This window comes from Salvelinus alpinus, chromosome 20 (genome assembly GCF_045679555.1).
Source record: "Salvelinus alpinus chromosome 20, SLU_Salpinus.1, whole genome shotgun sequence".
Classification (NCBI taxonomy): domain Eukaryota; kingdom Metazoa; phylum Chordata; class Actinopteri; order Salmoniformes; family Salmonidae; genus Salvelinus; species Salvelinus alpinus.
The window spans coordinates 42,015,838-42,030,771 of NC_092105.1; the positions used below are offsets into that span (position 1 = coordinate 42,015,838).

Genomic DNA, 14,934 nt, shown 5'->3' on the forward strand with positions numbered 1-14,934 from the left:
TTGTAGTCCTCCAATGGGTTTTGAGAAGGAGGCGAGGAGAGAGGACGCGAGGAGTATGAAATTGAGATTCTCTGACAGTCTACAGGCTACAGCCTAGCTCTGTCCATCAGACATCAGACTCTGCAAAGAATGCAAAGAAGTGACACCAGGATCTGCGTCTCAAATGGCGTCCTAGTCCCTATGTAGTCAGAGCTCTGGTCAAAAGTAATGCACTACATAGGGAATAGGGAATTTGGATCACCCCAGCTCAGCTCATCTCCTCCATTGGTAGACTCAGTGTCAATTTCAGTCAGTGGCTGTCTGCATGTTCCGTTGTCATGCTGTCTTGTTTAACGGGTAACTGTTATTTCTCTCACTCTCTCCACTACTGTCCTCGATGCACTCGACAGAAATGACACTTTGTAGAGGATAGTGTATGACAACAAGAAACGCTTCGTAAAGCAGTTCCTCTTTTACACTTGCCAGGATCTGCCAGTGCTTGTGTCATTCAGTGAGAGAGGTATCAAATATGGATACCCAGACATACCCATGGAGGTTGTAAAAAAAAGTATCTTAATTCACTTGAAATTGGCAAGTTAGCTGTGCTGAAATGGCCCTTGAATACAGCTAAACTCATCAGCACCCTTACCGAGAAAAATACAAGTTGTCAATTCAATTAATTCGTGAATTATAGGATATCAACATGAATACCTGTATGGTGACATATTAAGATTTACATTTTAGTAATTTATAAGACGCTCTTATCCAAAGTGACTTACAGAGGCAATTAGCGTTAAGTGCATTGCTCAAGGGCACGTCGACAAATTTTTCACCAAGTCAGCTCGGGGATTGAAACCGGTGACCTTTCGGTTACTGGCCCAACGCTCTTGACCGCTAGGCTACCTGTCGCCCTACATATACAAATAGGCAGATTACAAAATATCCCTGTCATTAAGTCATACTGTACATTACTTGGACAGTTTAACACCATCTTAAGTTGCAACATTTTGGTAACTTTTCTGTAATCATACACCGTACAGTAGGAGTGTACATGTAGACTCACCAGTAGGTTGACTCGGACAGTAACAACCAGTTTGAGCCAGGAGGGGAACTTGGAGATTATCTTGGTGATGAAGGAGGCAATGGTGTCTCCGTAGTCGGGCTTGTGGAACTCTGCCTCGTTTAGCCCGTCTATCAGTATGATATGGTCTTCTTCTGGAATCTTCCTCTCTAAACACACACACACACACACACACACACACACACACACACACACACACACACACACACACACACACACACACACACACACACACACACACACACACACACACACACACACACACACACACACACACACACACACACACACACACACACACACACACGGATCAGTAGAGAAGACATGGTGGAAAGAAACAAATCGACAATTCACAAACCTTTCAGGCCAAGTCGACTGCAAACATGCCAGTTTGTTCTCATAAAATTTAGGCTAGACATACAAGCTGCTGCCAGAAACGTGTCAGTAAAAATAAGAACTGAACATACAGCAGAGAAAGAGAGTAAGATAGTTGGACACCACACTTAAAAAGAACTACAAACAACTTTGTACTTAGATAAAATCTCTCTGCACTGCAGTGCCTGGTGCATTAACACATCTTAAGACGGTTTACTCTGGTATTCTCCCACATCTCTACAACTAGCACAGTAATGAATGAACATGAGTGTGTTTTAGTCCGCAGCCATATTGACAGTGCAGTACGCTAAACTGCTCTGTGGTGAGACCGCAGCGGGGATCTGCTCTTCTTCACTGCAGTATCTAAGCCATGCTTTCACAGCAGCGGAACGACAGGGCCCTTGTGTGCATCCCAAATGGCACTCTATTTCCTATATAGTGCACTACTTTTGACCATAGGCTACTTGTCAAAAAGTAGTGCACTATATAGGGAATAGAGTGCCATTTGGGACACAACCTAGTGTTCCTCCTCACATCCAGCTTTGCACAGTGATCAGAAACACGCTAAAATATAAATGACAGGAAAATGTGCAGATTTCAACTCCCCTCCCAGTTGGGATGTTTCAACCCCCCCAGCATCATTGTGATGGAGTGGACAAATCAACACTTCCCCCCCATATCAAGCCCAATCAAACACGGTCATTCATTTCAATAAGGAACAGGGGGCAGTCGTGAGAGGCCCCGTCACAGGAGAGCTGCTGCATGCCCTGGCTGCACATTGGTCCTCATTCTTTTCCATCTCCATCATTCCAACACTGGGTTTGTATATCTACATCGTCTGTTTAGGCTCCTGCAGTAACATATCGATTCACTGCAGAGCAGGGAAAATAGTGGGTCGTGTTGTCTTTGCAAAACGGACTTGACCTTGAGATAGTCGTGTTTCTGTCTGTCTGTCTCGGAGAGATGCAACCGTCACCAAGTTTACGCTTCCTTGGAGAGGCACTATTCTTCTGCCCTGACAACAATAACAAAGTAATACTAACCATTTAGTGTAACATCAATTCAAATCAATGTTGTCAAAGCAAACGCAGAGCTTCTACATTGAGCAATTAACAATGTCCCCGCAGACTATGCTCCCTCTGTACAGCCAGCACTTAACCCATTTAACTTTTTATGGCTGCAGGGGCAGTATTGAGTAGCTTGGATGAAAAGGTGCCCATTGTAAATGGCCAGCTCCTCAGTCTCAGTTGCTAATATATGCATATTATTATTAGTATTGGATAGAAAACACTCTAAAGTTTCCAAAACTGTCAAAATATTGTCTGTGAGTATAACAGAACTGATATTGCAGGCAAAACCCTGAGGAAAATCCAAACAGGAAGTGGCTTCTATTTTGAAAACTCCATGTTCCATAGCCTCCCTTTGCTGTATTTAAAGGGATATGAACTAGATTCCTTTTCCTATCGCTTCCTCAAGGTGTCCAAATCCAAAGTCTTCAGACATAGTTTCAGGCTTTTATTTTGAAAAATGAGCCAGAACGATAACATCTCGTCAAGTGGTCACATGAGTTTTGCTCGCGCAACAGAGTTTGGACAGCCATTGTTTTTCCCTCTCCTACTGTGAAAGACATTTGCGGTTGATATATTATCGATTATATATTTGAAAAACAACCTGAGGATTGATTATAAAAAACGTTTGACATGTTTCTGTGGACATTATGGAAACTATTTGGAATTTTCGTCTGCGTTGTTGTGACCGCTCTTTCCTGTGGATTTCTGAACATAACGCGCCAAACAAACGGAGGTATTTTGGATATAAAAATAATCTTTATGGAACAAAAGGAACATTTATTGTCTAACTGTGAGTCTCGTGAGTGAAAACATCCGAAGATCATCAAAGGTAAACGATTAATGTGATTGCTTTTCTGATTTTCGTGACCGAGCTACTTGATGCTAAGTGTACTTAATGTTTTGTCGAGCGATCGATAAACAGTTATAATACACTTGTCAGAAACCTTGATCCACTGAAGGCCTAGATTATAGTATGGATTCAATGTGTGCTTTCAAGACATAATTATGGACCATGAACACCAGTGACAATGAGACAGTCAGATATGAATGAACCTAGGTGTAACTGGTTTAGCATCGTACCCTTGCGGAGGTTGGCCAGCGGCTCCAACACGCCCCTGCGGAAGGCTGCCATTGGGTCCTGGACGCAGGAGCGCAGACTGAGCATGCTCTGTAGATAGGAATCCTTCAGCAGCAGCTCTCTATAGGCGGTGAGCTGGTGCGCTCTGCACAGCAGGGCAGCGATACTGTGCACAAACTCTGGGACCAGGCAGGTGTAGGTGTTGTCAGCCTGGCAGTAGTGATATGCAACCACCTGGACGGGAGAAAAAAAAGAGTACAATTGTTTAGGAACTTTAGTGGTTTAAAATGTATAAGATGTTAACCTTTGGTGTATTACCAAACCATACAACAACATCAACTGTGAGTAGCTTACATTGTTGTTGGTTTATGTCATCAGAAATCTACTAAGCTGTCTGTGTGACCTCAAAGTTCTTGTAAAGCCAATAGGCTTGGTGACTAAAAGGCATTTGATGCAATACATAGGGCCCTATAAAATCAGTTATATTTTTGCCTGATTCCTCTACATTATTGTATTTCATATTGATTTGGAATTTTTAGAACCGTTAAGGTATAAAAAAAATATATAAAATAATGAATTTGGCATTACTGCTACTATTAGCCAATAGAAATGCATTGAATAGCAGATTAACTACATGGAACAACAGATAGACAACAAAAAAAATCTAAACAAAGTTTGTTCTGATGTGACGGTCCGACAGTGCACTCGGAAAGTATTCAGTCCACCTGTGGTAAATTCAATTGATTGGACATGATTTGGAAAGGCACACACCTGTCTATATAAGATCCCAGAGCAAAATCCAAGCCATGGGGTCGAAGGAATTGTCCGTAGAGCTCCGAGACAAGATTGTGTCGAGGCACAGATCTGGGGAAGGTTACCAAAAAATGTCTGGAGCATTGAAGGTCCCCAAGAACATGGTGGCCTCCATCATTCTTAAATGGAAGAAGTTTGGAACCAAGACTCTTCCTAGAGCTGGCCGCCTGGCCAAACTGAATCGGGGGAGAAGGGCCTTGGTCAGGGAGAGGACCAAGAACCCGGTGGTCACTCTGACAGAGCTCCAGAGTTCCTCTGTGGAGATAGGAGAACCTTCCAGAAGGACAACCATCTATGTAGCACTTCACCAATCAGGCCTTTATGGTCGAGTGGCCAGACGGAAGCCACCTCTCAGTAAAAGGCACATGATAGCCTGCTTGGAGTTTGCCAAAAGGCACCTAAAGGTCTGATGAAATCAAGATTGAACTCTTTGGCCTGAATCACTGGATTGATGCAAATAATCATGAAATCATTCTGCCAGGTAGGCATAGGCTACTTTGTAGTTAACATTTATTTGGGAAGATTTATGGGAAAGCCTTTCGCATCTCTACCAGAAGACGGTTATCATTAGCATCTACGCGTACTCCCCTTTTATAGGTCCCTAAATACATCAGTTCGGTATATAGACTAAGCCAGCCCTGACCTCATTCCACTTTTGCCATTATACAATGGAATTTGGCGGTGAGAAAATACAGTAGCTATTTGTTGGTATGAAATCAAAGCTGGGACTTGAAGGCATGCCCTTGTATTGTGACCTTCATACGCAATCGTCTGACTAGGCTATAACCCACACCAGTCCACTTGAGCAGGGTTGTATTCACTAGGAACGAAACGGAAGCAAACAGGCTGAAACGGATAGGGGTCTACCTGGATTTGTCCAACAATAAATATTTGTTAAGTTTTCCATTGCAAAACATTTTGCTATGTTGTGCACTAATGAATATGACCCAGGTGGCATCCCCTACCCAGATGATGAACTGGTTGAAGCATTGCTCAACGACCTCAACTAACCTCCCCAAATACTGTCTCCCAAGTGGAGCTCTAAAAGTAGGATGTGCTGCCTGTGCCTTGTACTGAACAGGTTCTGCTGTGTTCGCGGACATCTGACTTGGACAGGGGTTGGGGGATGGGAGAAGGGCTGTGGGACCCTGTGCATCTGTCTCTCTCTCTCTCTCTCTCTGTCTCCTAATTACAATCAAACCTGGAGGAGCCGAGACACTTTACACCCCAGTCTCAGAACCGCACATTCACTATCAGATGAGAAATATAGTATAAATATGTCCCATGCAAATTTCTTGGATGCGACCTGTGAGTAAATCACACCCAAATAGTCTGATTTGAAATGAGACAAATATAACCCTCGCAACAGATAAAACAAGAGTAAGCACTTTAACTGTAACAAAGTAGTGCTCTCATGATGATCTCTGTCACAGATCTAAATGGCAGAGGAAGTTGGCACACGATTGTGGCCTAGGACGAGGGAAGGAGGACCTTGAGGCGCAGGCCTGGCCGCCGCCATTACGGCTGCTTCCTTCATAATTTCCAATGAAATGATCAAATTATTATTGAATCGTCTGCTTGACGGATGGCGTTCTTTCCTGTTTGGACAGACGGGGTTAACAGGGATGGCTTGTCCTACACCTCCTCGGGGGTAAACTTCCTGGACCAACGCAGCCTTCTGAGAGAGACGGCCAAGCTAACATGATGAATCTACAGAGCCTTCACAAGTGGTGGAGAATTCCACTTCTTCACTGGGCATAATAATAAAGCGGCAGAAGCAAGGACCATTGCCAAAGTACTGTTACTAGCTCTGCTGCCAAGACATTTCTCACACTGAGACAATTAAGTCAAACGAGCTGCTACTGACAAAAAAAATCTGAATATTGAAGAGCTGTATCGGAGCAAAAAACCTAGCTTTGTATTCGATATGACATACTGCTGTGAGAGAGACACAATGCCGTTAGACACTGGGCGTGGGGTAAGTAGATGTCCATTGTTGTGGATGGATTAGAATGAAAGAGAGGAGACTTGCTAATCAGAAACTGTTTCACTGTACAGCTACTCTGTAGTAACCTGAGAGGAAGGATGCAGTAACATTGAGCTACAATGTCTCACAGATGTGGACCATACTGTAAATCCCATGCAGACCACTACCTCATCAAAGAGACATGAACATCTGGTGTTTGTCAAGTATTTTTAGGTGATTCTCTGCAGTACAACTGGATGTTTTCAGAGTCGTGATCGACTGTAATTAATTTCCAATTCAGGGACAAAACCTTGAAGTGTGATTGTGCTCATATAAGCGAATCAAGCGAAACCAGTGCCTAATTGCAACTGCAAAAGCATAAAATACTTTGCGGATTCATCCGTGAGTGCCCTGGATATGAGGGTGAATTTGAAGAGCGGCACCTCCTTTTCATTTAGCCGTGATGACTGACAATGCAATGTTGCGTGGCAGTCACAACACCACAGGAACGCTCCTTTGAGAGACGCTGTTGAAAGCAGTTTAGTGCATAATTGGTATGAGGGATTCACAGAGTTTAAATATGTTAAAGGTGCAGTGCAGTCCAAAACTAGATTTTCTAGTTTTTTGTTATGATATTTCCACACTACGAGGTCGAAATAACACTCTGAAATTGTCAAAATTATGATAATGCCCTTTTAGTGTAAGAGCCTGTTCAGGTGGGATGGAGTTTTTGGCCCAAAGCATAACACCACAATCTGATCTGATTATTCTGACCAATGACCAGTCAGTCATCTTTAATTTGCATATGTATCCTCCTACATTAAAGGGGTAAAGGGGTCCGCATGCCTTCCATCCGAAGCAGTTCGTGAATATATTATGACAAAAAAAATGTGGCTGTTTGTGCACACAAAACATTTTCTTGAGGCAAGCCGAAGTCTACGCCCCTTTGTCGTTGATTGATCAGCCTGAGAACAACATACGGGATCAATAGAAGGAGCAAGTTAGTTGAATTCCCAGCCTTTGATATTATACAACAAACTCCGCAAGACCTTATGCATGTAATTCTGGAGGGCGTAGCCCCATTGGAAATCAAATGTGTTTTGAATCATCTTGTTGTATCAGGGCAGATTGATCTGGACTCAGTGAATTCTGCTATTCTTGGTTTCCCCTCTAGATGTTAGAGATCGGCCATCCCCAATTTATGTTAGTACATTAACGTCAAGTGATGGTAAACTAAAACAGTCATCTGGGCAAATGCTTGTCCTGCTAAGGATATTGCCATTTGTTTTGGAGTTTGGAAGTCAATGCATATATACAACTGATAATTGAGCTAATAGAGATTGTACAGATAGTATTTGCACCTGTTCTTTCCATTGCGACAGTGTCTAGGTTGAAGTTACTCATTGAAAATCATTTGAAGTATTGGAAGGAGCTTTTTCCAGGCCTCAATGTTACACCTAAACAGCATTATATGATACATTTGCCATCACAGATAAAGTAATTGGTTCCAATGGTCAGACATACAGTATATGTATGCGGTTCGAGTCGAAACATTGTTTCTTTAAACAATGGGCTTCCAAGCTAAATTTAAAAAATATGTGCAAGTCTTTGATCAATCAGAACCAAATATATGAAAGCTGCCAAAAGACTTCATAGATTTCAATGAAGTAAACCATGCTGTATCAGTCAAATGGCTTGTAATAAATTGTAATAAATACATAACTCAGAAGTCCATGATCTTTGCCAACGTACTGAATGGTTATATGCCAGAATTTAGACTGGTCAAAAACCTATTTCTTGTTGATTCTAGGCTTTATTGTTTGGAATGTCAACCATGTCAAACTATACGCTTTGATAGAAACGTCATGGCCCACACCTTGCACAGGCCACTGAGTTAGTGGATGCTGAAAAGCTGGTTGATTTTACCTCTTATTACACAATTAGCAACAAGAGCCAAACTTATGTACAAGTCAAATACCATCTTGGGGATGTAATAGAATTGTACAACAGTTCAAATGACTCATAGTGTGTTCCCCAGATATGAAAAGTGTACTGTCTTTGTTCTGTACTGTATTTTGTCTACATGATTGCTGTGTGTAAGATGACAATAAAACAGTGGATTCCATTTGGTCATTATCTGTTCTTAATATGTGAAGAGATGAAAAGGATAAGATGCTTGAAATAAGAAATTCTGACTTTGACAAAGTGTTGTCAGTGTTGATCAAACAGCTTTATAATTCTGGTAATTCTAGTTTCAAGCATTAAGTTACTCAGAACCAGTAATGCAATCTCAGTAACACGTTATATTATCTTATTAAGATAATTAAGGACAAAAAAGCTTGAAACAAGTGAAATGCTCTAACATAAAAACTGCCTGGTAAGAAGAAATAAAAAACAAGCATATATTGCCTTGATTTAAGATATTTAATCTTATTTAGATTTACATTTTTGCAGTGATTTTTCAATTAAGTGTTTGTTGTCATTCAACGAGAGATGAAGGTCTTTTAAGGGAGCATGCGTGCACACTCATTCGGTTCGCCTAGCTGAGTTCGGCTAGGCGACACCTTAAGCGGGGTAGGCTCTAGAGCACTCCAGTCATTGAGGGCCTGATTGGTGTCACACTTTTTCTCCATCCCTAGCAAACACAGCTGATTAATCAAATTGCATTCTTAACTGAAGATCATGATTAGGTGATTATTGGAGTCAGGTGTGTTAGCTGGGGCTGGAGCAAAACCGCGACACCAATCAGGCTCTCTCGAGGACTGCAATTGCCACACCTACTCTAGACAATCCTATCCACCAAACAGGGCTGTGTATGTAAATTATTAAACCGGGGTGTAGCCACACTACATGGCCAAGAGAATGAGGACACGTCTTCGAATTAGTGGATTCGGCTATTTCAGCCACACGTTGCTGACAGGTGTATAAAATCGAGCTCACAGCCATGCAATCTCCATAGACAAACATTGTCAGTAGAATGGCCCGTACTGAAGAGCTCAGTGACTTTCAACGTATCACAGTCATAGGATTCCAACAAGTCAGTTCATCAAATTTCTGCCCTGCTAGAGCTGCCCCTGTCAACTGTTAGTGCTGTTATTGTGAATTGGAAATGTCTAGGAGCAACAACGGCTCAGTAGTGAGATGCAACACTCACTACCGAGTTCCAAACTGCCTCTCGAAGCAACGTCATCTCAAGAACTGTTCGCCGGGAGCATCATGAAATGGGTTTCCATGGCCAAGCAGCCGCACACAAGCCTAAGATCACCATGCGCAATGCCAAGCGTCTGCTGGAGTGGTGTAAAGTTCGCCGCCATTGGACTCTGGAGCAGTGGTAACGCGTTCTCTGGAGTGATGAATCACGCATCCCCATCTGTTTGGAGGATGACAGGAGAACAATACCTGCCCGAATGCACAGTGCCAACTGTAAAGTTTGGTGGAGGACGAATAATGGTCTGGGGCTGTTTTTCATGGTTCGGGCTAGGCCCCTTTGTTCCAGTGAAGGGAAATATTAATGCTACAGCATACAATGACATTCTAGACAATTCTGGGCTTCAACTTTGTGGCAACAGTTTAGGGAAGGCCCTTACCTGTTTCAGCATCATAATGCCCCTGTGCCCAAAGCGAGGTCCATACAGAAATAGTTTGTTGAGATCGGTGTGGAAGAACTTGACTGGCCTGAGGTTGACCTCAACCCTACCGAACACCTTTGGGATGAATTGTTATGATGACTGCAAGCCAGACCCAATCGCCCAACATTAGTGCCCGACTTTACTAATGCTCTTGTGGCTGAATGGAGACTCACCTTTCCAGAGGGGTCATATTAGTGTGTAGCCCAAACTGTTCACTACATACAGAAGATGACAGATTGGCTGTACCGACTTTAGACGAGTCTCTAGACACTTGTGGGCGTCCTACAACAAAACAACATGTACGTGTTCAGGAGAGTCTCATCTTTCCATCGGGGGGGTCATAAGAGTTTGTAGGCTAAATCGTTCAGACGCTATAGACGTTTTCGTGAGAAGACACATTTTCGGGATGTCTCATGGTCTGACGAACACCGCTCTAGCTCTGCCATCTTTCACCGCAGATGCGGAAGGGCAGTGGATTGAGACGCATCCAATGCAAAAAAAAACTGCTAATTTGATTTTCACGGCCCGCGGAACCACTCTAGGGGGTTAAACATATATTTTTTATTATTATTTTCATTAAATAAACACACACTGATTTATTACACATACAGTAAATTAAAAAGACTGCATGGGGCTTTCAAGATGTTCAGATTCAGTGGCACGTGGCTCCTAGAGGCTTCCTATTCCCTATAGCAGTGGCTTGCTGTTGTCATTTTTGTCATTTAGCAGACACTCAGGAGTAATTAGTGTTATGTGCCTTGCTTAACGGCAAATCGACAGATTTGACAAATTCACCTAGTTCGCTTAGGGATTCAAACCAGCGTTACTGGCCCAACGTTCTTAACCGCTAAGCTACCTGCCGCCTCGTCATCTCACGTTATACTATCCTGTGTTAGTACCGCACTGATTCAATCCATCCAGTGCAGGAGTGGAAGGTCATTATGATGTCAAGGAGTGTTAAAAACATGTGTTATTGAAATAACTTCAGTCATGACATGAAGAAAGAAAACATGCCACTCTGAATCTGAACCATTCATGTGATGTAACAGCACTAGGGACAAGGGTGAATGAAACGGCTTGGAATGTTTTAGTCATATTTAAGTATTTCTAAAAGTCATACAGTAATGTTTGTAAATGGCATGCTAAGCTGCAAGGTGCATGTGGCATATCTTTTTTCTCAAAACAACAGAAGCAAAATGACAGATGTATATTTCTAAAGTGGGAAGGGGAACTCTGTGAAATGAAAATAGGTGGTGAATACTGAATATATAAGCTGTAATCACTTACAAACCTCAGCAGGGTGCCTCAAAGCATAGCCGTGGGGAAGTAGTTTGGGGGTAGGGGGTGCTGCGATGTCTTTCTCCAATGGGGGGGAGGTTTGCCCATGCTGCATATCGGTTCACTAATACAGGATTATTAAATGCCCGGTGCACTACTTTTGTGAATAAAATAAATAAATAAATAAATATATATATATCAGTCAAAAGTTTGGGCACACCTACTCATTCCAGGGTTTTTCTTTATTTTTACATATTCTACATTGTAGTGAAGACATCAAAACTATGAAATAACACATGGAATCATGTATTAACCAAAAAAGTGTTAAACTAATCAAAATATATTTTATATTTGAGATTCTTCAAAGTAGCCTTTGCCTTGATCTCAACCAGCTTCATGAGATAGTCACCTGGAATGCATTTCAATTAACAGGTGTGCCTTGTTAAAAGTACATTTGTGGAATTTATTTTGTTTCTCTTTGCTTATTTGAGCTGTTCTTGCCATAATATGGACTTGGTCTTTTACCAAATAGGGCTATCTTCTGTATACCACATCCAACTTGTCAAAACACAACTGATTGGCTCAAACGCCTTAAGAAGCAAAGAAATTCCACAAATTAACTTTGTAAACATTTCAAAAAACATCATTTCCCTTTGACATATGACTGGTACTGTATGTGTGTGCGTGTGTAGTGAATGTGTGGGTTTTGTGTGAGTGTCAGTGTATATAGTGTGTATATACAGAATAGTCTTATGAGTGTGCATAGAGTCAATGCAAGATAGGGTCAGTGCAGATAGTACAGGTAACTATTAATTAACTACAGTATTTAGCAGACGTATGGCTATATATCAGTCTTATGGCTTGGGGGTAGAAGCTGTCTCGAAGCCTGTTTGTCCCAGAGCCGATGCTCCGGTACCGTTTGCCGGACGGCAGCAGAGATAACAGTCTATGGCTTGGGTGGCTGGAGTCTTTGGCACATCTGACATAGAGGTACTGGATTGTACGGAGCTCGGCCCAGTGATGTACGATATGGCCAATATATCATATCATGGTATTTTTCAAAATGTTGATGGTATGACGGTATTTTATGTTTTTGATTAATAAAAGTTCTAAATTTGCTTTATGAGTAGTGTGTGACCCTAGGGTGGCAACACATATATTCAATGTGTCTTTCTTGGGCGGCAGGATAGCCTAGTGGTTAGAGCGTTGGACTAGTAACTGAAAGGTTGCAAGTTCAAATCCCCGAGCTGACAAGGTACAAATCTGTTGTTCTGCCCTTCAACAGGCAGTTAAGCCACTGTTCCTAGGCTGTCATTGAAAATAAGAATTTGTTCTTAAATGACTTGCCTAGGTAAAAAAAATATATATATAAAAAACAAATGTTACCCTGGCAAATGGCACACTATTTCCCTTTATTGTGCATAAGACGCTGGTCAAAAGTAGCGCACCATATAGAGAATAGGGTGACATTTGGGACGCAGCCAGAGACGACTCCTAGGGGAGTCTGGCCGACACATCATTTGCCTATCTCTGTGAGTGACAGAAGTGTGCAGTAGCAATCACAACATGTTAAGGATCCAGAATGAGCTTCTGACTCTCTCCCTCTCCATTGTATTGGAGCCGCCAAGGTGAAAATTGGGCCTGAGTGACTTCGCATTGGATTTTAAGTCCATTTGATGAGGGAGAATCAAGAGGAATGATTATTTAACTAAGCTCAGTGCTCGCTGCAAATCAAACGGGCCTATGATGTGAGAATTCATTTAAATGGGGACTCTGTGTGATTGTCTTCAATAAACATCCAGGACCCCAGGGACATGTTTTAATTAACTCGCTTAAGATACAAATAAATTAATGTAAACAAACATAAATCAACTGAGTGCCACACGGTCTGTTATGTTTTTTTGACGAAACCTCATGAATACTAAAGGAAACCCAGCCTCGATATGAAAGGACATGATTCAGGGAGGCGCCACAGCCTCCCTCCCCAATCTACAGCGGGATGAAATGAAGGACAGAAGAAGTAGACAGAGAGAAGAGAATTCGTGCATCTGCAAAACTGATGAAATGATGAAAACATCAGTAGCCAAAACATCATAATAAGCACCAAGTGACCTTTATAAATAGTGAAACTCGGCACAAAAGCAATAGTGGCATTATAATGAATATAACTGTCAATTTGAATGTTTTATTAAATTCTTTATCAAAATGCCTTCGGGAACATGTGAACTTTCATGTGCCTTAAAAATAAACTTGTATGCCATCTGTAAATACAAATAGAATTGTTAAATTATGAGCCTAGTTGGTTAATCCACTGAAAAAGACAGGGACCTTCCCGCTAGCCATGATTAGCTGAGATAATGGATGGGCTGGACATGCCGAGAAATGAGTTTGGATTGGTCTGCCATATAGAATGTTTCTGTCTATAATGTGTGCTGCCCAGTATGTGGAGATAATCCTGGCTACCGCTGCTTTTTTGAAAGATATAACGTTGGACTGCCCTCAACAACATGGACTGCACTAAACAACATTACTGTCCTGAATTTTAGCAGGCGCTATAGACAAAGATCAGTGGGGAAAATGTATTATGGACTACTACTACGATCAGTGTGAACCAGAGTGACTTGACACAACGTGTCTAGACATGTACAGAGCATTTGGAAAGTATTCAGACTCCTTGACTTTTTCCACATTTTGTTACTTTACAGCCTTATTCTAAAGTGGATTCAATTGTTATTTTTTCCCCTCATCAATCTACACACAATACCCCCTAATGACAAACCAAAATAAGATTTCAAATTTTTGCAAATGTATTAAAAAGAATTTACATAAGTATTCAGACCCATTATTCACTTCTTTGTTGAAGCACTTTGGCAGCGATTACAGCCTTGAGTCTTCTTGGGTATGACGCTACAAGTTTGGCACACCTGTATTTGGGGAGTTTCTCCCATTTTTCTCTGCAGATCCTCTCAAGCGCTGTCATGTTGGATGTGGAGCGTCGCTCCACAGCTATTTTCAGGTCTCTCCAGAGATGTTTGATCGGATTCAAGTCTGGGTTCTGGATGGGCCACTCAAGGACATTCAGAGACTTGTATAGAAGCCACTCCTGTGTTGTCTTGGCTGTGTGCTTAGGGTTGTTGTCCTGTTGGAAGGTGAACCTTTGCCCCATTCTGAGGTCCTGAGCAATCTGGAGCAGGTTTTCATCAAGGATATCGCTGTACTTTGCTCAATTCACCTTTCCCTCCTTCCTGACTAGTCTCTCAGTCCCTGCCGCTACATCCCAACAGCATGATGCTTCCACCACCATGCTTCACCGTAGGGATGTTGCCAGGTTTCCTCCAGACGTGACGCTTGGCATTCGGGCCAAAGATTTAAATATTGGTTTCATCAGACCAGAGAATCTTGTTTCTCATGGTCTGAGAGTCATCTAGGTGCCTTTTAGCAAACTTCAAGCGAGCTATCATGTGCTTTTTACTGAGGAGTGGCTTCCATCTGGCCACTCTACCATAAATGCCTGATTGGTGGAGAGCTGCAGAGAACTCCCTCGGGTTCTCCCTGACCAAGGCCCTTCTTCCGAGTCTCATAGCAAAGGGTCTAAATATTTATGTCAATAAGGTATATATATATATATAAAAAATGTCTAAAAACCTGTTTTAGTTTTGTCATTA

General features: G+C 42.1%; 1 protein-coding gene across 11 annotated transcripts in view; it reads right to left on the reverse strand.

Moving 5' to 3' along the window:
- Window positions 1-14,934, reverse strand: part of LOC139546930 (protein TANC1-like) — a 303,586-nt gene that overhangs the window by 65,854 nt on the left and 222,798 nt on the right. For all 11 annotated transcript variants that reach the window (XM_071355901.1, XM_071355900.1, XM_071355905.1 and 8 more), the window contains 2 exons: window positions 3,586-3,817; window positions 1,043-1,209 (listed from right to left, as the gene is read on the reverse strand). In XM_071355901.1, coding sequence (XP_071212002.1) covers window positions 1,043-1,209; window positions 3,586-3,817 — 399 coding nt within the window. The remainder of the gene's footprint in view (window positions 1-1,042; window positions 1,210-3,585; window positions 3,818-14,934) is intronic.